Source organism: Neophocaena asiaeorientalis, unplaced genomic scaffold, assembly GCF_003031525.2.
Source record: "Neophocaena asiaeorientalis asiaeorientalis breed wild unplaced genomic scaffold, Neophocaena_asiaeorientalis_V1.1 scaffold326, whole genome shotgun sequence".
NCBI lineage: Eukaryota > Metazoa > Chordata > Mammalia > Artiodactyla > Phocoenidae > Neophocaena > Neophocaena asiaeorientalis.
Window position 1 is genome coordinate 1,492,070 of NW_020173654.1, and position 24,444 is coordinate 1,516,513.

At 36.5% G+C, this 24,444-nt stretch overlaps 1 protein-coding gene across 6 annotated transcripts in view; it reads right to left on the minus strand.

Moving 5' to 3' along the window:
- Positions 1 to 277: 277 nt before the first annotated feature.
- Positions 278 to 24,444, minus strand: part of MSR1 (macrophage scavenger receptor 1) — a 155,299-nt gene continuing 131,132 nt past the window's right edge. For 4 of the 6 annotated variants that reach the window (XM_024747789.1, XM_024747786.1, XM_024747787.1 and 1 more), the window contains exons 9-10: positions 10,834 to 11,022; positions 278 to 625 (exon numbers count right to left, since the gene is read on the minus strand). In XM_024747789.1, the coding sequence (XP_024603557.1) occupies positions 492 to 625; positions 10,834 to 11,022 (323 nt within the window). In that variant the 3' untranslated portion in view covers positions 278 to 491. Of the gene's footprint in view, positions 626 to 10,833; positions 11,023 to 21,655; positions 24,328 to 24,444 lie in introns of those variants that run through there. The other 2 variants (XM_024747791.1, XM_024747792.1) reach the window with 2 other exon arrangements.

Consider the following 24,444-nt stretch of genomic DNA (forward strand, 5'->3'; position numbering starts at 1 on the left):
TCTTGAGAGCTGGATAAGATTCTTCCTTTAGAAATGTGTATGGATTAGAGATTTTGCCACCTTGGCACAAAAGAAGACTTTCCAACCCTCTCATTATTCAGAAAGTAATTACATTAAAATGAACTAAATAGATTACAAAGGAGACAAAAATTGTAATCTTGTGAAGATATAAATTGTAGCCAGTGATTGGGATGTGTTTCCATTATCACTGGCATTTGTAATCTAGAAGTTTTAAACTTCAATATATTCAATACATAAGTCATTATATTAGAAAATTCCATTTGAAAACTTAGAGAAGTTAGAATGGTTCAGATATAGACATATAGTAATTATGAAGGTATTTTATATGTTTATCCACTGATTTTTAAATATTCCTTTTCCGTGGACAAAATTCTTAATCTCTTAAATATTCATTAAGCTGATTTTAATGAAGCAAAGTAATAAAAATCATTTTGCAGCAATTTCATAAATGTGAATGAAAATATGGTGCATTATGTATTGCAAGTGACCCCGGCATCTTCAGCATGTGAACAGACTCTCACACCCCATTGTCTAATTTTACACTCTTCAATAGATGATTCTCTCCCAAAACAAAATACTTCATTCAGCCATATTGGACCAGTACCTGCAAAAATCAGATACAACTGTATTAATAAGTATAGTTTAGTGTTTATGTTTGAGTGGGAAAGAGCCATTAATTTATTCACCAATTTAACAAAAAAAATGTGTTGATCATTATCCATATACAAGTTCTGTGCTCTGTATTAAGATTCAAAAATTAACCCCCTGCCCCAGAAAATTTTATTTTCTGTCACTGTGTAACCAACTAAAATACTAAGTAATAAGAGGTGTAACAAAGGTGTATACAGAGTTCTATGAAATCATAGATTAAAGAACTATTGGTTTCCTCTAATGATTTAATAGTTTTATTTTTAAAAATAAGGAAGGAAATAAACTTTAATAATAATGGATATATGTAATGATTTAATGATCTATATGTATCTGTACAAGGCATATCTAGAACATAAGCAATCCTGGAGTTCTTTTCTTAGGTTCCAGTGTATTTCAGTTTGCATGTGTCTGGTTTACCAGACATGTTATCTATTTTTAATTAAACCAAGAGTAATATGATCAGCAAAGGGCTTATAAAATATCCTGCAAGAACATCATAGATTATTAAGTGCAAACGCAAGCAAACAACAAGAAAATGGCACAGCTAACACTTATTCTTTTTGTCCGAATTCTTCCTCAGACACATTAGAAGGAAAAATGGCCTGTCAGCATAGGCTACCTAGAAGACAATTAACTAAATAAACGTAACCGCCACTTTCAAGATAAGGACATTATTTTATCAATGAATAAGAAAACAACTGTTTTTCTGAAAGGAATTCATGGCAGGAAAAGATTACTTTAAAATGAGTGTTTGGAAATGTTTTTCTGCTATTCTCTAAAGATTTTTTAAGTGTATCACTATAAAAGTTTGTTCTTTTATACTTAAGACATTTGGGAGCAGAACCTTTGAAAAATTTCTAAATGAATGATTTCATTGGGTTTTTTTTTTTTTTTTTTTTTTTTTTTTTTTTTTAAATAATTTTTTTTTTAAAAGGGCTTCAAATGCTTGGCTTATTTATTTATTTATTTATTTTTGACTGTGTTGGGTCTTCATTTCTGTGCGAGGGCTTTCTCTAGTTGTGGCAAGCGGGGGCCACTCTTCATCGCGGTGCGCGGACCTCTCACTATCGCAGCCTCTCTTGTTGCGGACCACAGGCTCCAGATGCGCAGGCTCAGTAATTGTGGCTCACGGGCCCAGTTGCTCTGCGGCATGTGGGATCTTCCCAGACCAGGGCTCGAACGCGTGACCCCTGCATTAGCAGGCAGATTCTCAACCACTGCGCCACCAGGGAAGCCCTTCATTGGGTTTTGTTAAACATGTAATATTGCAAACCTCCTAATGAATTTTCAAGAACATTTCATGTTGTCAAGAAACTGATGATTTAGCAGCAAAATTTCAATAAACACCTTTGCAAAACTGGTGGATGGTAAATAAATATCTTAATACTGTAAGCGTAATCAACAATGCATTTTTTTCCATTTGAATCAATATGTTAAAAGGTTCTCTTTCAGTCACAAGAGCTATATAAAGCATATTTGGAAATGTCTTCAAGACTTAGAAACATACCTTTGTGTAGTTCTAAAAGTTAAATAAAGACTTGTTTTAAACAGAGGCATAAATAATGGCACATATAATTACATTACTCTTAACTGATTTTTCAAATATTATGTCAGTTCAAGAAATAAAAATTAACAACATGTGCATGGTTAATAATGCGCATAATTGTATAGCAGTATGTGCCTATAATATATGAATAAATTTCCAAGATATTGGAAATTTTGTAATCACAATGTGGATAACATTTGACTGAACCCTAAAAAATGGAGGTTTTCTGTGTATGGAAAAGAAGTCATGCCATATAGTGGGGGCAGCATGAAAATGCTTGATGTATTAGAACAGTTAATGGTCTCCTGGAATCTAAAACACAAAGTATATTAATGAAGGGAGGAGGACTCTTTGGGAAGGTTGGATAGAGATCTGGGACCATGCTATAAACATTTTTGAATTTTATGTTGTGAGTCACCAAAAGAAATATCATCAGAACTATATTTTAGAATTGTATGTTTGGCAGAAATGTGGAAGCTGGATTGAAGAAGAAAAAATCTATAAGCTAAAGAACAGTTAATAGGATGTTTATATAGATATTTTCTGTGAAGACATGTTTCTTTTTACCCTTAGAACTAGGAAATTTTGATTTCCACATAGAAAATAAATAGGTTCATTCACTTAGTTCTTGAATAATTTGTACCTTCACCAGAAATATCCAAATACAAGAAAAGTTATATTTAGGTTTACATTATCAAGGTAACTGGAAATACTGTATTTTTCATTTCACATAATAGTAATTAAATCAATAGAATCCAAACAATGTTTCTATTAGACAAGCAAAGGTTTTCCTGGGCTGACCAATTATAAGAGTAGTAACTTGGACAGCTCAAGTGTTTTCTGAAATGTTTATAAGAGTATTAAGACTTTTCAACTTGAAATTTTAAGGCAGATAAAAAGGAAAAGATTAGGAGAATATGATCTCAAAGTCAGAAACCTTGCCAGGAATACTTTTTGGTTTCCAAATTGCTCTTACTAGGCATATCATGGTCCCTTTTCTGTTTGTGTTTGTATGTATGAGGATGTTTGTGAATGTGTCTTTATTTTAAATATATAAAGTCTATCTGAACTTTTTGGAAGTTGCTCCAAAGGGCTATTCAAAAAACATAGGCAAGGACTTCCCTGGTGGCTCCGTGGTTAAGAATCAATCCACCTGCCAATGCAGAAGACATGGGTTTGAGCCCTGGTCCAGGAAAATCCCACATGCTGCGGAGCAACTAAGCCTGTGTGCCACACCTACTGACTCTGCACTCTAGAGCCCACGAATCACAACTACTGAGCCCATGTGCCACAACTACTTAAGCCTGCATGCCTAGAGCCTGTGCTCCACAACAAGAGAAGCCACCGCAGTGAGAAGCCTGTGTACCACAATGAAGAGCAGTCCCCACTCACCACAACTAGAGAAAGCCTGCGCACAGCAATGAAGACCCAACACAGCTAAATAAATAAATAAATAAATAAATAAATAAATAAAACCTTCATAAAAAAACATAGGCAAATAATAACAATTGCACAAATAATAAAACTACTTCCATTTTAACATGTAAAGGAACCAAAACAGTGGGACATTTATGTATTATATTTATTGCATTTATGAACATTTATAAATTGTATAAATAAACATAAATAAAACTTTTGGTGAAAGCCAAAAATCTGTTGTGTTTGGGAGCATGAGAACAGTATGGTTCCATGGTTTCTGTACCCAGGGGACAGTGATGCTTTCACTCTACATTTTGTAAATCTAGTCACCAGATTTATGTCTCAGCAGTGCAGAATTTTTACAATCCAGGAAAAGAGAATTAAGGGTGACAATCCTCTCAATGTCTGAAGTATCCAGAGGGCATCCCCATAGGGGAAGCACAAGATAGATATTATTCAGTCAATGTGCTGACATGTGAGCACAAGTTTTTAGAAACCATAGTAGAGGAAACCATGAATATTAGAATACCAAAGCTGTAGTAATAACAATGAACATTTAAGCCCACTTTTTTAAGAATTTACTATGGGGCAGAAAATATTCAAAGTACTTTTGAGTTGTTATCTCACTGAATTCTCAAACAACCTTAAAAAGTTAATAAATGCTATTATAGTGTTGTTGAGGAAAGTGAAAATCAGAGAGAAAAAGTAACTCCACCCAAGGTCACATAGCTAATGCCTAATGGAGCCAGTATTCCCACCCTGGATCTGCCTAGTGTCAGTGCCTTTAATCAAAGATTTACTGCAATCCCCTGCATTATTAGATTTGGTCATTTAACAAATCTCTTTTGAGCGCCTATGTGAGTGAACAAAAATCAGAATCCATTCTCTCTTGGACTGACCTTCTAGTGAAGGCTTCTGTTTTAGGTAAATGCAGCAACTGAGGTCACATGTGTAATTAGTGGCAAAGATGATTCTTGTATTTAGAACCCCTAACTCATATTTCAGTGCTTTTCTCACCAAGAGCATATGGATATGATAAATATATTGTATTATTCAGTAACTCTGGTCTTATGCTATGTGGAAAAGATTCAGACACAGTGAACACGCTAGGTCTTTTCACATATAATTTAAAAAATTTACTTCTAATAACTTTGTAAAATATTGGCAATTATTTCCATTTCACAGGTAAATAAACTGAGACTCAGAAAGGATGCATGACTTTCTCAAAACAACAGAGAGAATAGAGCCAAGCAAGAGAACATGATGACATTTAAAACTTAGAGCTATTCATTGACTACAAAGAAGCCCAGATAGTTATAAAAATAATTTTCAAGGATTTGCTGTTTTATTTTTATATTAATATATTTGGGACTATCAAGCCTAAGGAAAAAAATTATTTAATACTCATGTCCCATCTCCTTCCAAATTGTTTTCTGCATTAAAAATTAATGCCAAGGTAGCATAAAATGCCTAAAATTTTATCTTCATGTGCACCTCAAAGATTAAAAAAGAGATCTGTTTTTATTTCTTTAGGTAATAACTGTTACTCAAGGATATTTTTTCTTGCTGCTGTCATTGTTATATTTTGCCTCTGAGTTATCCTTTCTACTAGTGGAAACCTATGCAAAATTGATGTATATATTTTAGAAATGTTTTTATTCTCTAGTCCTGTTTATCATCTATTTATCTATCTACCTAACCATCTATATATCTACAATCCCCTTTACAATTTGAAGGCTGCATAAGGAGGACAGATTGACCAATTTTGTGTTTCCAAAAGCAGACAACAATAACCGTGTTGTCCATGGCTTCTGGAATTTTATGAGCTTGGTTTGTGATGCTTAAGAGTATGCTTGACAGATGATACCATTTCCTCTTAATCTCTCTTTTAAAAAGACAAATATTGATATTTCTTTGAGGGATCTGAGTTTCCTTAATCTTCGGTAACACTGCTTTTATTTAAAAAAATAATCATATTTCAAACATCAGCCAGATATACAGTGACACGATGAGATTTGAGATTAGCTCCTGAATGGATAAGTGGGGAAGCAAAAATCACTAATGGTTAAAGTCTCCGAATGAATTTTAATTACATCCAGTCAAAGCTGCGTGACGTGCATTTATATCACTTTAAAACTTCTAGTTGGGAACTGCTTTGTCAACAGTTTCTTCTTTGAGAAAGCATTCTGGGTTTTTGTTTTTGGATCAATGTTAAAAATGAAATGGGGGGGGGCTTCCCTGGTGGTGCAGTGGTTGAGAGTCCGCCTGACGATGCAGGGGACACGGGTTCGTGCCCCGGTCCGGGAAGATCCCACATGCCGCGGAGCGGCTAGGCCCGTGAGCCATGGCTGCTGAGCCTGAGTGTCTGGAGCCTGTGCTCTGCAACGGGAGAGGCCACAATGGTGAGAGGCCCATGTACCGCAAAAAAAAAAAGAAAAAAAAAATGAAATGGGAATCAGAATAGAGAATGGGTAAACTTAAGACTATAGTTCTGGATTCTAGTTTTGTGGTTCTGGAGAAGCCACTCATTTCCCCTGTTTTATTATATATGCAGAATAGAGAGGTGGGGGGTCGAAAGAGCTTTAAGATTTCATTTCCCTTTAAAATTCTGTGATCCTAAGATTCTGAAGAAGCAACCTCTTTAGAAATGAAGTTTTTAAGGTTAAAGAACTTAGGACAGTCTGCTTAGTGGAGAGACAGGGTGATGGATGGATTTTGAGTGCTCTCCCCACGACTGCCACAATAGCTATGTAAATGGGGCATGTTTTGTGACAGTTCTGTCAGCTTTACTTAATTTTATATGAAAAGTGGGGCTGTAATATCTATTTCTCACAGGCACTGTAAGCACTGCATGAGATCGTATAGTAAACACCTGATAAACAGTATTATTCAATACTTAGTATTTATTGCCTTTGTTACTGTAAGTAACAGAACAGACATGTTAAGAACCCTATTATAACTCTATATCAGGTTCCATAATACCCAACATCTAAACATTTACATTTCAAAACTTTCAGTGTGCAGGGAGCAGTACATAAGAATTAGAGTTCTGACCTATTGATACATTTTATTCATCTTTGAGATTGTTTTTACTTCCAATCACTAACGGATAGTTCAGAGATGCAGAGTTATATTCTTGATCTCCTTCAGTTTATTCTTGTAATTTTTTAAAAATTCCACTCAGAAAATTGATTGTGGAATGTGAAAGGGGTAATGAATAAAAGATAGCATTTATGTTTAGAATTTTCTTTTGTTTCTGCTTTTAAGTTCAGAGCTTCAGCACCAACTCCTTTAAATTTAGGAGAAGATGAGATAGCTGCTCCAGATCCAGCTCTTACTTCCTGCATCAGCTGACAGGCTCAGATATGCCTGGAACAAACTCCCGGACTACCACTGTCCTCTGACAAAGCTCATCCAAGTTTGCTTCAGGGAGACCACCAGGATGAGAGATTGGAAAGCTTGCATAGGGAGAGAAGAGTCTCCCTCCCCCTTCCCTGCCCCGTGCAATGGCAAGCACCAGAAGCTTCTCAGCGCTTCCTTAATTTAACCTTTTTGTCTACACAGGAAAAAGAAAGAACATTCCACTTTATGCAAATGGTGCAACCAGATGAAAGAACCCATTTAAAGGAGTGTGCTTTAAGCTTTGTTCCTATAATTCATTTTCTTTGTAACTGCAAAACTCATAGTTCTTAAAGCTAATAAGGATTATCTCTGGTAAGCCAGGTTTGCTATTTTAAAATGAGAAGAAAGAAGAAAAAAGGAGAGGGGGAAACTGTGTCCAGAAAATTGTATTCTTTCCTTAATGGGAGGGGAGATACAAAGGAGATAAATTTAAACTTTTATCTTCTTGTTTCAATTTTGATAATAATGCAAAATATAGTATTAATCTGATTCTTCTTACTTTCCTATGAGAATGACACATAATTAAAACTCTAGTGCATTCCTCCTCCTCTCTCTACCCCTCCACTCATATTTCTAAGTTTCCTTTCCAGTCTCTGTTCTGCATTCAAAATTACTTTTTCTTTTCCTCCTGAATAAAACTGCAAATTTAAGGTGGAGGAGTGGAAAAAGGAGGCGTTGAAACAGCTTTACATGAAAAGGTGGTTTACCATGACTAATCCAACATCAGTTTACGATGCAAGCCTGTTTCTTAAAATACAATGTACAATGAAGCAGATCATGAAATTTATTTTTTAGATTCTTTTTCTCCAGAACAAATCACCTCAGTTCTATTCTTTCTCCCAGCTCATCTTGCTTTATTATTTTAAAATTCTCATCATCATTCTTCAATTTTGGGGGACTGAATATGCAGAGAGCTGAAACAGAGCTGGATGTGTGTGGAGCAGAGTGGGAAGATTAGAAGAGAAGGTTACACAGAATGCTTCTTAAATCACACCTCTGTACTGTGGGAAAGACCACATTCAACTTTACCACCCTTGGAACATCGTGAATATCGCTCTACAGTATAATATGGATCTGACTTTCCTACCATTCAACTAGGATTGCAAATAAACTTGTAATTATACAGTTGGCAGTGCTGCTACCAGTGATCTCTGTCACTCTTGAGCAATGCTATGAGTCCGGCTTCGTAATGGGCACTTTCTATACGCAGCTCATTTCAGATTAAAATAAATCTGCTGGGTTGTTATTATTATTCTTATTTTATTGGAAAGGAAACTGAAAGTCTGAGATGTATCAGAGCTAAGGTTTCAACTCCTATCTCCTTAGTTTATATTATAAAACTTCTAGTCTTTCCAGTTCAGTTTGGTAGGTATTTGAGAATGTGAGAGGAAAAACAAAATTCTGATATATCTCATTGTTTTATTATAATAAAACTCTAGTTTAATGTATAGGATCACCAGCTACCATAAATACAAAGCCTCACTGAAAATGGATGCTCATCTTAGAGAAATAGTCTGTTACCTGAAGAAAACTTGAGAGAATCGTCTCCATATAGCCAAATGACTCATTTCACATGAGACTAAACTCTATTGTTTCTTATATAAATAATGAACTTTCTTCTTTTTGGCCAGTACTTCAGAATATGTATTTTATTCCTTTCTTACCAGTGTTTTAGACTAGAAATCCCTAGAGGTATAAGCAAGAATGAATAAAAGCTGTGGGGAAAAGAATATTTTACTTGTGAGACTAGGCCTGCAAGTTAATGGAATCTTGAGATAATAGTCTCCAATTGTGTGTTTACCATCTAGGTTTAGAACCTCAATTGAAGAACAGCTTTGAAATCTATGGCAAGGCTTCATATTCGTAAAAAGAACAGAGCTGGCATATAATGTCTTATTCACTTTCCCACCACAGATTGTATTTGAAATGTTTTATACAATTATGTATTTTAAATAAATGGCCTTTCATGCTATGGATCTTAGTTACCATAGAAATGGATTTTTTCCTCACAGAACATTGTAGAAACCCAGATTGGCAATTTAGTCTTCCTAAACAATTCACTGATTCATTTGATTTTCTAGTGACTAAGAGTTAGGGATTTTTTTCTTTTCCCCTTCTGTGGGGGAAAAAAAAAATCCAGCTTATTGCTGTTTAAAACAATTCATTTAGGAGGTAAATTTTACAGCTGCAAGGATGATTTTGGTCCGACACTTTTCAAGATGGGGAAGAAGTTCTGAAAATGTAGTAGAAATGGAAAATTTGGAAATTCCAAAGATCTATTGGATGATGACAAATTATGGATATTTGCCATTTCCTTTGTTTCTTCTATTCAAAACTCTAAGGCACAAATTAAAAACTGACAGCTGGAGGCTTGAACCTGGGTGCAGAAACTTTCAACATCATCACTCTCTTCCGTCTTGTGCTTAGCCTCTTTATGAAATTAAATAAAGTTTCTGGTCTCTAAAGACTTTGGAACCTGGATCCCTGCTAAAATTCATCTCTTGAATTTGATAAAATGAATTCTTTTTGTAAAGGAATAAAGGATATAATTGTGATCTTATTATTATCTTATCTTATTATTAATACTATTTATGTGTTTAGCACAATGCCTGACACATATTTATTACTCAATAAACTGTAACATAATAGTATTTAACAATCTATTTTATGAATTTAAGAACTCTATCTTATCTTGTTTAGTCTTTTGACATGATAATTTGACATACTCCACTATTTTATCATCATACACAAGATTATCTGGTAATACTGTTATTTTATCTCTATTATTTTGCATACAATTTCCTATTGCCCATATCTATCTAGGAGAATAACACAAACTCAAGATGGGCAAATCTTTTTTTTTTTTTGGTCAACATGAACTTCAGAGATACCAATTATCTATCACATATGGACAGTAGAATAAATAAAGAGGAAATATTGACTATAAAATTCTAGTTTACCTATATATGGCTATTTTTTTCCTAATCTTTCCTTCAGAATTGAAACACATATATGTTTAATTATACATAAAACCTATTATTAGGTGCCAATTTAGAAAAAAAATGAGGTAATAAAAATATCATGGGTAAACATGCAAACATTTTGTCCCCAGCAAATTTTCTTCCTAGCTCTTTCCATACACTCACAGAACAAGTTACTGAGTCATCCAGATGAAAATATGCAGATACACATGCAGCAAAAAAATTATTCGATTCGACCTCAAACAGAGGGGAAAGTAACATTTCTCTTCCCTTATTTCTCATCAAGTTCCTTAAAGGAGAAGTCACAATTAGTAGGCATAGAGAACCCATAAAATCGCCTCTTTCTCTTTCATGGTTTTTCACTGTCCTTTCAGAATAGAGGTGCTCCATCGTGGACTAAGGTTTGGGAAGTAAATGCAGAAGCTGGTACCCACCACCCACCCTCCAGTTCCACAGAAGAGAAAATGGGGGAGCACGTGGACTTGCCCAGCTGCCCGCAAGACCCAGATATGTAAATGAGTTTCCCAGGAAGTCATGCCTTGTCTATATAGTTCACTGGCTCCTGTTGATCTGCTTTACCAGTAATTTTCCATATTTTCCTCTATTGTCCAACTAACTGATTGAGTCTAAACGAAATTTAGACATTAAATGTTGTCTGAGAGCATCTTTTTTTTTTTATCTCTATCTTTTCATTTCTACTTTCTAGGAAAGGCCTTAAAAAAAGAATCCTGCTTCCTATTCTACATGTTCCTGTCTCTACTTGATTGTATGTACTGGAGAATGCCTACATTTCATTAAAAAAAAAAAAATTACCTTGTCCAAAATAAGCTCCCTTATGCACATTTCGAGCACCTTGGTATCCCAAACTCCTACAGATGACCTGTCCTCCACGTAATTCCCAGCGGTCGTCACAAACTGTACCCCACTGGCCATCATGGAAAATTTCCACTCTGCCTTCGTGAGGGCCGCTACCACCAACCAGTCGAACTGTCTTAGACGGTGCTGTCACAGAAACAAGCAGGGCTTAATTTTACATATATGTACATATTGCTTTATGCTTTAAAAAAAAAAAAAGCATTTGAGCGCATTTTTCCAGCAAGTTCAATTATTAGAATAAATATTAAACTTTCTAGCACCACCTATTGGTAAAGAGTTTAATTGCAAACATTGTACATATTGGTCAGATCTGAAAAGTAAATCTACTCTTGCTTTTTTATAAGTTACATCTATGAAAACACTGCAATGATTTTGTTCCAGTGACTTTAAAATTTTACAGCTACAAGTCTGTGAATGTTATAGAGATTTTTCATACTATTTTTAAAAATTTTAAGAAGTGATTGCTTTCTTGACGCACTAACACACAAACTGGAACATACATCCAGTGACTTTCAGTGATACAGGAGGTTGAGGAGAAGATATTTTATAATATCATAAACATAAAAATAGACCAAACATCCTGTTCTTTACCAAGAAAAACAAGGTAACTATAATGACAAAATCAATTCAGAAATAGCAAAGATATTCCTTGATATAAGCTCCCTGGATTTTGTCCCAAGGTGTTTTTCTTGTTTTGAAAAAGGATTAATGAGATAGAAATCAGACAAGTTTCATTTATTTTGAGAAATCGCTAAATCGGTAAACTTTGGGAAGAAATATACCATGTTTACAACAAAGTAACTTTGTTCTGCAATGCCTAAGTAATCAAAATTGCCGTATATACGGTAAACTTTTATAAAACTTTGATCATGTGCAGTGATTTACATAAATATGAAATGTCTCTTTCCCATTTTTAAAACCAACATACACATTTTGAACCTAAGAACAGATAAAGTGCGTAAATAGTATCACAAAAAATTTCACTTAGAGTTAGAAAATTTCTTTAAACAGCCTGAACTACTCTAGTAAGTATTTGTTAAAAAATCATTTGGCTGAAGAACAGAAAAAGGCAAAGACAGAAAATAATGTTTAAAATTTACTTAGTGCTAAATAAAATAAAAAATTCTCTAATAATTAGAAAAGCCAATGAATAAACACAGTTCTATTTAAATATATCTTTTCAAATATGAGTTTGAAGAACACCATAATATAAAAAAGCAAGATGCAATTCTTACAACAGAAATATCTCTGTAATGTGAAAATGGAGTTTTAGTGTATGGGTTTTCAGAACTCAGTTAACTAAAGAAATAGTAACTTTTGTTTTCGAATTTGAGCAAATTTTGTTGGAACAGTAATCCAACAATACATAAACAAAATAAACAATTTCCTACAAGCCTGACTGAGCCACTCAGAAACATGAAAAGCAAACATTAACATGTAGTATTACAATTATAATTATTTTCTTGATTCGTCCAAAATATAATTCAGTGCTAAATACTGAATTAATGTAATAATGTCCAGGTGCATAAGCCCTTCCTCACTTAATAAACATGAGTTACAAACATTAAAAACATTTTTAAAAAGGAAAATAATTTGTTATTGCAGTAGTCAAACTTCCAATTACTAAGTAAAATACCTGGGTGACCCAATCATTCACTGTAAATGCCTAAGAAAATAGGAAATAATAATCCAGGAATAGATTGTGTAGTTTTAAAACATTACAGTCATGTAATAGTAACTAGTGCCACTCCCAATTATTTTACAGAAGTCAAAAATAAATCTCCCTGTGCTATGCTGCTACTTCCCATCAGCCAACTATTTTACATTCGGTAGTGTATATATGTGGATGCTACTCTCACTTTGCCCCAGCTTCGCCCTCCCACCCCGTATCCTCAAGTCCATTTTCTATGCCTACCTCTTTATTCCTGTCCTGCCCCTAGGTTCTTCAGAACCATTTTTTTTTTTTAGATTCCATATATATGCATTAGCATACAGTATTTATTTTTCTCTTTCTGACTTACTTTACTCTGTATGACAGACTCTAGGTCCATCCACCTCACTACAAATAACTCAATTTCATTTCTTTTTATGGCTGAGTAATATTCCATTGTATATATGTGCCACATCTTCTTTATGCATTCATTTGTTGATGGACATTTTGGTTGGTTCCACGTCCTGGCTATTGTAAATAGAGGACACAACCTTTAAAAGAATGACATAGCCATAGGACATGACATAAACTGGTTAGAACCAACTAGGTCTGAGATGGCGGACGAGCCTTCCACTGGACCTTGAGCCTCTGTATACGCTCACTGTAACACATCAGCATGCTAAATGACACACCCACAGGCTCGCTGACAGTTCCAAGGCTGACCATAAAAGGTCTACAAGTGGGTGGTGGCCCAGTTCCTGGAAATCCCCACCCCTTCCCCAAAATAGCTGGATCACTGTTCCCACTCATTAGCCTAAGAAATCACACCACGCCCCCCATAAAAACTGACAACCCTGTACCCTGGTGCTGCTCTCACCTTCTGAGATGGCCCACACTCTGTCTGTGGAGTGTGTTTCTCTCTAAATAAATCCACCTCTTACCTATCACTTTGTCTCTCACAGAATTCTTTCTGTGATGAGACATCAAGAACCTGAGCTTCATTAAGTTCTGAGACCAGGTGTGTGGTATCAGTTAAAAGACTGTGGGTTCAAGTCCCAAGCTGAGATGCACGGTTTAAGTTAGTCACCTGGAGCAGCTGAATCACCACTTGAATCTGCTCAGGATTCTCTCTCCAAATTTTATCCAAGAGCCTCTCTGTTAAGTTGCTTCATTCTTTCCTTTGATTGCAAGCTGGACATCTTTGTTCCCCAGTGAACATGTCTATTAACAACTCCTAAATTTATATTTTACAGTCTCTTTCTCAGAGTCAGTTCTAAAATATCCAAGGAAGTCCTCCTATGACCTAGTTTGGGCGAGATGCCCATCTATGGACTAAACAGCTTGGGCCAAAGACAGGGTCAGTTACATTCACATGCCATTCCTGGAATGGGGGGAGGGGAGAGGCATTTCCTTGTTGAAGGTGAGTTTTGAGCAAAGACAGTAAGCCCAGTTCATCAGACATTTTAATAATCTTCGTGTATTTATGAATATTTATTATACTATATGTTTAGCCTGGTGTTCTTTTAATATCCCTGACTGTAGAATATAACTGAAATTAAAAATCCACGAGTTAGATAATCTGGGTTTTACTTATTCCTCTGACACTGTTTATGTGAGCTTATTAAACTATTCAATCTCTCTAGGACCAAATTTCCCAACTGTTAAAAAAGAGAAAATGATATTTGCTCTTAGTTAAAGCATCTAAACACAACTTCTCTGTGCCAGGCATTTTCCTTGGTTTCAGAAATTTGAATAAAGCATGTATCCTGCCCTCAAGATTCAAGTATTTCTGAGGTTATTTTGAAGGTTAAATAGTTCATTCTTTAAAATGAAGTACAAATGTAAAGGTTTTACTTTTACAAGTTTTGAAAACTTTGAGGTTTACGTTTTGTGGAGAAAGCATTAGAATGAATATATTATCTTGATATTAATCACCTTATTAATTTTTTAACTACTTTCCTATTTAATACTTATCCTTCTCAAAGAGGAGATCTTAACCAAGTAGGATGACATTTTACAGATAGACAAAACCTACCCTATGGTTTCAGATGTGAGTGTATTTGACCTTTGTTATTTCCAAACATGATAAATCTTGAAGAGACTCTTGGAGACCAGTAATGAGTAAATTATGGCCTTAAGCCAATCTCAGCTTGCTATCTATTTTGTAAATAAAATTTTGGTGGAATGCAGCCATGCCCATTAGTTTACATACTGTGTAGGGCTGCTTTCAGGCTACACAGCAGAGTTGAATAGTGTGACAGAGACCTTCTGGCATGCAAACCAAAAATATTTACTAGCTGGTCCTTTTCTGAAAAAGCTTGCCAACCCCTGATATAATTGAAAACACAAGACTAGTATGATAGAGAATTTCAGTAGGGAAAATCCTGCCATGTGACCCCTGGAACAAATAAGGTCATGATTAATCTCTACTTACTTCTCCAGTTTAACCCTTTGAAAACCTCTCCACCCCCTCTCCTTGCTCCCTTTAGTTCAATTATATAATTACTCACATTCCCAAATAAGCCTTGCTCTCCTTTATTTCTGGGGCTTTTGTTCCTCAATCCCCCCCACCCTTTCCTCCCCTCCCCACCACTGGCACCTCCCATTTCTTCACCCTCAGCCCCCAGTTTGGATTGGTATCCCTTCTCAGGCTCTCATAGCACTACTGCCCTACAAAGCACCGTAAACTAGGTAATTTTCTCTCCCAGGCTGAGGTCCTTCCCGTTATCTTTTCAATACCTGACCAAATATCACTTGATGAAGTCACTTGATGAAGAGTTTATGGTGTGAATGAATGAATTTTGACCTCTTCTTGATACGCCATCTCTATTACCTGAGTGGATTAAATTGGAAAATGCTTCAAATAGTAGTATTAGAAGTAGAATTTAGTATGTCACCAGTCTCTAGAGAGAATATAGTTTCTATGTGTAGAAGCAGTAAAGGAAGTTGTGAAGGAGAGGTTGATTTAAACATGAGTCTATCATAGGAAAAAACTATGTGTCTGTCCACGAAGAGCCCTCCAAGGTGGACCGGTCTGGTGGCAGGGTCTGATCAGAAACCTCACATATTCCAAAACCTGATTATTTGTAGGTTTAGAGGATTTATCTCTTAGTGGCAGACTAATGTTAAACAGACTCTCGGGACTAAATGTCAATTCAATTTACAACCAGAAAAGTAGTTGCCTCAAAAACGGGAATATTTTTAACTACTTGACAAGGCCATTTTCTCTCTGTGGGCAATCTGCACAAGAAGTCAAATCACAATCAGTGAATTATTCGTTTAATTAATTTATTGATTTACAATGAGACATAGCTATGAGATTTTGCCTCTGGGTTTGGCCAGTGCTCTTTGCTTAACACATTTTTCTTTATATATGTTAATATATTCCATCAGGTTAGGTGGTTTGACATATCTCTGCTCTGATTCATTGCAGTTTAACTTTCTAAAGGCAATCTTACTCTTATTCCCTAGATTTGGAGGAAAGTGTAGAGTACTGATAATTTCTATATATTTTTAAAAGCCTGTGTGTAATATTAAAATATATAAAATATTTATTACACAAATAGCTCATTCATATTTTTATAAGATACCAGACAAAAAATAAATAATAGAGTAGATAATTTACAAAGGTTTTCTAATCTAATCTGAGAAAATAACTTCAAATATAGTGAAAGTTAACAAGTTCACTAGTTATTATTGTTTTGTTTATTGAAGGCTTATTTTTAAAGGAGGAAGTAAAACATATATTAAATGTCAGAATAGAGGAATAGCTAAATTAATTATAGTATACATTAGATGGATAGTTTTAGACTCATTAAACATTCCTGTCAAAAGAATCATACAGAAAATAGAGAAAAATTATAACATAAAATTTAAGTGACTATATTAACATTAATGTTTCATTTTAATATGCCAAAAAAATTGATATATAAAAAGATTAGAAGGAAGTATCCAAGCATATTGACAGTAATTTTGTACAGGGGACAGAAATTGAATATAAAATCTTTTTATTATTTTATGAAATTATACTATTTTTAAAACTAAGATTAATTTAATTAAAATAAGTGGTGGCCAGATAGTCACTGATGTCCTTACTGTTTTAAAGGGTCTATGATTCAAGTTAAGCTGAAATTCATAAAATTGAGGGAAAGAACAAGCTCAGAATGAGAGATATAGTATAATGTCCTTTATATAAAACACAGAAAATAATACCATCTATCATTTATGCAAACATACATATGTAGTAAATATATAAAAACACGAATAGAAAGACACATGTAAACTCCATGATAGAAGTTTAACCTGGAAAAGCAAGGGAGGCAGGTATACATGGGGCTTCATCTGTGCTAGTTAACATGACATTTCTTAAAAGAGAAATATGTGTAGTCCGTATGGTAAAAGGACAACACCTCTAAAATGCGGGTGGTGTGTACATGACTATGTATTAGCTATTTGTTGTAAATGTTCTTCCTTCTTTTCTTTATATTTGAAATCTATTTTATTTAAAGAAGAAATCTATTTTATTTAAAGTCCCATGTTCATGGGGACATTGATGGAGCCATCTATGAGCCCAAAATAAATTATAAAAATGCTTCATATACAAGTCTTTTCTTGAAAGTTAGGAAAAAATATTATGAACCTACTATGTTTGAGACAGGAAGGGGTCAGGGCATAACCCTTAAAAGAATGACATAGCCATTGAAGACACAACAAACTGGTTAGAACAACTAGGTCCAAGATGGCGGACAAGTTGACTTCTACTAGACCTTGAGCCTCATTATACACTCATTGTAATCCATCAGCATACTAAATGACATACCCACAGGCACCATGACGGTTCTGAGGCCAACCATAAAAGGCCAACCATAAAAGGCCAAAAAGTAGGCGATGACCCAATTCCTGGAAATCTCCGCTCCATCCCCAAAACAGTTGGAATAATCCTCCCACTCATTAGCCTATGAAATTGCCCAGCCTATAAAAACTAACCACCCATATTTTGGGGACTCTTGCCTTCTGAGATGCCCCATACCCTGTCTATGAAGTGTGTATCTCCCTGAATAAAACTCCTTTTACTTTACTATGGCTCGCTCTTGCATTCTTTCCTGCGCAAAGCCAAGAACGCACACTTGGCGGTAGTCCCACGGACTCACGCGAGACCTGGGACGTGACCATCCTCTCGTGCCCCACTTTCTTTCTTGCAACAAGCTCTAGTAGACAAAATTTTAATTTGAAAGGTGAAGTCAGGAAGAATGTGGACTATGGGGTGTCTTTGCATTGTGCCCATCACTGCTACTTGAGTGGAAGTAAAGAACTGAGGTTAAAATGTAAAATGACTTTTGAGGAGTGCCATTTCATTTCAATTATTATCATATTGTTTACCTCATGGTCATGCTTTCTTTTTTTGTATCATTTATTGGAATTAGGATTTAGGGTTAAATTTATTACTCAATAGTAATTATTATATTTGAGTTTCAAATGTAACAAACATTTTTTTAAAAGTCTGGTTGCAAGTTGACCCAGAAGTCCTTGCAATATGGCAAAATTCCTCTAGAAAGGGAATTGATTTTAAAATTTAAGATAATTAGCTTAATGAGGTATTTAACTATGAAAGGCACATCCTGGTGTGAAATAAAACTCATTTTATGGCAAGACAAGAAAAATTTAAACATAAAAAATTTTTCTCTGCCCTTTGGATTCCACTCTCCCTTCTACTGTGCATTGTGTATCTGACTTATGCATCGACCAGACCTCCCCCATCAGCAGAAATACCTGCTCAACCATAAAGAACAACATTCTCCTAGCATTAGCAAGACAACTCCTTCAAAGATAACATTCCTTCTTGATCATGTACGGGATCACATGACTTACCACGATGACCCTTAGATCTGGATTATGTAAACCGTCAATAATACATCATTTGATGTACAGCCCTCTGCCTCAAAAAACTTATATAACTGTGCCTTGACTTCTAATGGGCGGAACAGTTCTCAGACCTGAGATGCTCTTGCTGAGTTATAATCCTCCAATTTGGCCCAAATAAAATTTTCCATTTCTTTCTTAGATTGACTGATTATTATTTTTTTTTTACACTGGATATCAGATGTTTGGAGAAATAGGCTGAATTTCTTGGAAAAATAATTTAACAGATTTTGAATCTTACTCCAGCAGTCAAAGAAAACAAGTATTCTGTAAGCCCCCAAACAGGGTAAAGAGGAGAAACCAGAGGGAGAAGATTTCAGTGGAGCGCGAGTACACACAGTATTTTGATGGCAGGGGAGAGACCGAGGAGAGTGGCCAGTGAGGAAAATATGGAGTCTAATCTAGCCAGGAATTTCGACAAAGTCAAGTCTAAGGTTCAACTTGAAAGTTGTAGACTCTTCTGCTCACATTTTCCTGTTATGAATAAGTCTTCAGTAAAATTCTCTTAGATGCCCAGGTGGACCTAGGGAACATCCTCAAATGAAGGGAGAGGTGTGGTGCTGTGTTGGAATGAGTGATGTGGGGGGAAAGGAGCGATCACAGATGCACAGGCATGTAAGTTTCCTAGGGCTACGATATTAAATGGTCACAATTTGTGCAGCAAATTAAAACAACAGAAATTTATTCTCACAGTTCTGGAGATCAGAAGTCTGAAATCAAGATGTCCGCAGGGCTGTTTTCTCTTTGAAGGCTCTGGGGAGAAATCCTTCCTTGCCTTGTCTTAGGTTCTCATGACTCCAGCCAGTCTCAGTGTTCTTTGGCTTGTAACCAACTCACTCTAATCCCTGCCTCTGTCTCCAGCTTTTCACCATGTCTCTGTGGCCTCCTCTTATAAAAACGCCAGTTGTTAGCTTTAGGGCCCACCTGAATCCAACATGACCTCATCTTAGCCTAACTACACCTGCAAAGACCCTACTTCCAAATAAGGTCACATCCTGAGGTTTCAGGAGCACATGAATTTCTAGAAACCCTACTAAACCCACTATCACAGCCGTGGCAGGGATTTGAATGAGGAGACATGGGGAATATAATTTTTCCATATTTTCGTCAATCTACTTCAGACAGGAGGCACTGGAATTGCCTTAGAATGTGAGGTTGGTGCTCAAACAATTTTATTTCAATATTAAAGAACTGACCCCCAAGATTTGAGGACTGCAGAATAGCTGGGTAGTAGACATTTGGTTACACTGGAAATTAGTGACTTAGCAAAGTTAACCATGATGACACTGAACACCCATAGTTCAGCGACTTGAATAATTAAAAGACTGAGAATGTGTTGCATCAAAATAAACTGTACTAAACCTCAGATGATATTGAGTAAATCTATTATAACTTAAAAGTTCTTACTTCGCAGTGGATTAAGCAGGATATGAGTGACAATTCAGGTGAAGCAGGGGATGAAAATAACTGTAGTACCCCAGGAAAGGGTCAGGACCTGTAGGTTAAGCCACAGTGGGAGATATTTCTGGGACACTTCATGTGCAAGCAAGTAACTGCTGTTCTAGGGAATCTCGTCTTGAGACTCACATTGTAGGGCAATGCATGGCCAGAGAAGCCAGGTTAAGGGAGCAAATGATAGGTTGTGAACTGGGAATACTTTGGTGGTCCAGTGGTTAGGACTCCATGCACTCACTGCCGAGGGCCCGGGTTCAATCCCTGGTCAGGGAACTAAGGGCCCACAAGTCACCTGGTGTGGCCAAAAAAAAGGCTGGAACCTATAACCTATGTTCGGAAAGTGCTTGAATTGGAACAAAAGAAACAATCTTGTATTAGTGTAAGACTACATGTACTGCAGAACAGGAAGCCAGGACCTGGTTCTCTGAAAAAAGCCATTTGGTCCTCCGAGGTCGTGGAGGCATGGGGAGTGGCGTGTTGGGTCTCTCTACTCTATCTGAATTCCGGTACATAACTGAAGGAATTTCAAATTTTGCTAATGCAAAAGACCTGGCTGGAATCGTATTGATTTTTTTTTCTTCTTCTGTCTCATTAGCTCTTGTGAGAATCAGGCTGTAAGTCAGCTGGGATAACTCTTAACCAGGACCAGTGCTAACCACTGCTGATTTAAATCTCTATTTCAATTTACAAGACATATTAGTTATACGTACTACAAAGGAACACATGTACTGTGTTAATGGAATACTATATGTTTTTAGTGCCCATTTATGGAATCAGATAAAGCTTGAAACACCACATAACTGTCAGGAATGAGCAGCATTTGTCTAAGTGAGCTGGAGACATCACTGCTCAGACACACTCCGCTCTGCTGAAGCCGAGCTGGGCTACTGAGAAAAGGACAGTGCAGTTAAACAAGAGACACAATAAAAGAAGAGGACATCAAAGCAATCACATTATATTGGAAAAAAATGTTCAAATTGACCCAGTTACTGAAATAAAGGTAGAATATTAGCAGGTAGCTTCTTCCCCTTGTGCATATGAGTAGTTCTCAATACAATAATGGAGGCTAGGCAAGCATTCTAGAAAGACTATGTTTCTGAGTTAATATACTTGGGGGAAGAGACTGGAGGCAATGGCTGGAATGGGATATGAAGGAAGAAACATTAACTAACAGAGATTAATTGAGAATATTTTGGGGGAATTGGACCTAATGGAGTTCATATTGTAAGAACACTTATGTTAAGGTCTTTCAATGATGAGGCTCATTCTAGAAAACCAAATTGCTCTTTACAAATCTCTTTCTCTCCCTTCCTTCTTTCTCTCTCCACACCTTCCGTATGACATATTTGTGGTATTTATATACAAAAAATATATAAAGCTAGCTGTGGGAGTGTTGAATGGAGTCACAGTTACAAATAGGGACTTTGGAGATCAATACACCAGGCTTTGTGATTCTGTTCTACCACTTAGTGGTGAGCTTCAGTTTCTAATCTATAAAATGGAAATGATGATAGGACTTACCTCAAAGGCTCTTCTGAAGATCAGATGAGATAACGCATTAAAGTCCCTGCATTAGAGAGTAAATATTTTCTAAAAGCTCATTATTATACTTATTTCATGTTTGGAAGAGAAGCCTTTACTTTGGTCAACTGAATGCTTAGAGAAAGACCAGAATTCATTTAAGGTTGCGCTGAGTCCTCAGCAGAGATTCAATGAAAGACACACAGATATTTCGTATCATTGTATGAGTTTCAAAATAAGACATTTACTCTAAATTCACATCCTAATTACAGTCTTATTGGGTAAAAAGCACAGTAGAAAACACTAACAAATGACACATTAGTAATTGGTATATTGAGGACAGAACCTCACACAAAGTGTTTCATTGTATGGCTGGAATTCTGTTTGCTTGAAACACATACACGTTCAAGTTAGGGTGAGAACACAGCAAACTATTAGGACAAGCTTTAGAACTTGGTGCAGACTTGTTTTCTTTTTATTGTATGTTATTAAATTTGGTGTAATTTGTGCATTTGAACTGGGCAATTCAGCCTCTACTTCTGTCTAAAGAAAAAAGCATTTCTCCCCTAATTTGGAAAGTTCAGGTTCGTATTTGACACACTTAAGAATCCCTTTGCAGTCTGGGGTGTCAGATAACTGGTGAACCGAACCCCCTGGCATTGTCCCCCAGGGTCCCTGGGATCAGGGCCGTCAGTGGCAAGTGTGGACCAAATACTGCTGCAGAAGAAGAGGGCTCCCAGGTGCTGCCTGTTCCCTGGTACAGAATGGGGTAGGAAGTCCTACCCAATTAAACCACAGGCAAAGAGATACAACTCAACTTCAGATGTTTGCTTTAACTGGCTCGTCATCGTTGCCAGTTTGCTACTACTGAGGATGATCTGATTCCTCTCTGCCCCTTTTTTTCCTGGAGACTTTGGTGTCAAGCCAGCACAGACCCAGAGTACCACTGACAACTTTAATTTGTTTCAACACTTCTCGGAGCTTTTTCATCAACAGCGTCTTGGGCTCACACTTTGTTCCTCAGAGCCTGGAATTCCCGTTTTATTAGCCTGACATTTTGTTCTGACCTCTGTTGACAGCTTCTGGCCTCTGGCGTGCACTCTGTTTAGTCACTCCTTCTATTTATAACTTATGCTCTTTTGCTCGGCTCAGACTCATTGATTTGTGATCTGGTCACACTTGCGTTGCTCTATCTAATGTAAAATCTTATCTGATTCTCCAGCACCTCTTTTTGTCCATGACATTTATTTAGCTTCTTGCATTTTCATTCGGCTCTCACTCCTGTCCCGATTACAGATTTTAAATGTCTGCATTATACCAGTGAGGAAGAGCAGCTCCAGTTCAGAGAGACCACGACCACTGAGAACTATGCCTTATGAGTGTAAAGCACTTTATAGTATTACAGAGCATCTGCATACACACAATATCTTATGTGACCCTCACAACAATCCAGTGAGGCAGGCAATACGATGCCCATTTCACTGGGGAACGAATGGAAGTGGGGAGACACACATAGGGACACTACTGAGAATTCTACTAGAACATTAATGTTGTGAATCCTGGGACTATGTGTTAAACCCTGAAGGAAGGGAGAGTTGAGAAAATTCAATCTGTTGATTAATAGAGAGACATTCAAAACTAACATGGAATCCCACATTTTTCCTTTTTTTAGTTTGCCTTTTCTTACGTTTTCTCCTTTCTCACTGTCAGCCCTTTCTTCACCTACACAAAATATCTCCAGTTCTACTGAAATATTTATTTTTCTCCAGGATCTATACTGGATATTTAAAGCATGAAGTACAATGAGTTGTGTTTAAAAAAAATTTTTTTTTTACAGTTTTTATTCAATAACGTAACTAGCACACTTAGGAACTTTGTTTTTTACACGTGCTTTTACCAAGGATGCTAAATGCAGCAGGCTGGTGAAAAGATCTTTTTAGACTAAAACAATTTCATCATTTTTTTTCAGCATTTTTTTTTTATGATCAAAATATTGTTGCTGAAACAGCTTGGTATTTTAAGGAAACAAGTTTTGTTTTTTGGTTCAAAAATGTTGAATGAACTGCCCCAGCTCCACTAGACCTCACTATAAAACTTGAAAGCAAATATGCCATAAATTGGAGAATAAGAAGACATAAATGCAAACTAAGCAAATCAAAGTCAATTTACCTTTTTAAAATTCTAAGGAATTAAAAAAACTTGACCTACTCTGAACACCTATGGAGCCCTGTTCCTTCCCACCATATACCTCTGCTCTATTATATAACTGCCTGTTTCCATGTCTATGTCTTCCTGGGACGATTAGTTCAGGAAGTCCAGGGACAATAGCTATCTTATAAGCAGTTTAGTCCAGCTCCAGGAGGTACACAATAAACATATGCTGAATGAACAAACGGATTATTTTTAGGGCATCCCTATCTCTGGTTGAGACTGGTATTTTTGAGGGTAGAGAATGCACATATAATCGGTATCCATGAGATTTCTCCTGGAACCCGATGGGTTCAGAAGACACTAGATGAGTGGATGGCAGAGGGCTCCTGGCCTAGCTCTGAGGAAGGTAGGAACAGCCCGCCAGTCAGTACCTGGGAGGCGTCCCAGCTCAGGATGGCGGTGATGGTGGGGTGCTAGAGTGGGTAGAGGTATGAGCAAGGGAGCAGAGACCCAAACAGTACCAAGGACCAGGAGAGGAAGGCATGCGGAAGCCAGGCACCATTCGGGAACCAAGGTTGTTTGGAGGAGCCACAAAGGGATCTTGGAATCAGTTGTGCTGTGACTTGTCCAGAGGTGAAGGTCCTTTTAGTGAGATGGTAGCACAGGGTGTCCCGCCCAACCCACCTGATCTTCAAAGGGGCCTGCCCTAATATGATCAGGGAGTTATGCTGGTCCTGACACATATGTAAAAGAGGAAATAAGAATGAAATTAGAACATTCTCTAACACCATACACAAAAATAAACTCAAAATGGATTAAAGACCTAAATGTAAGACTAGATACTATAAAAC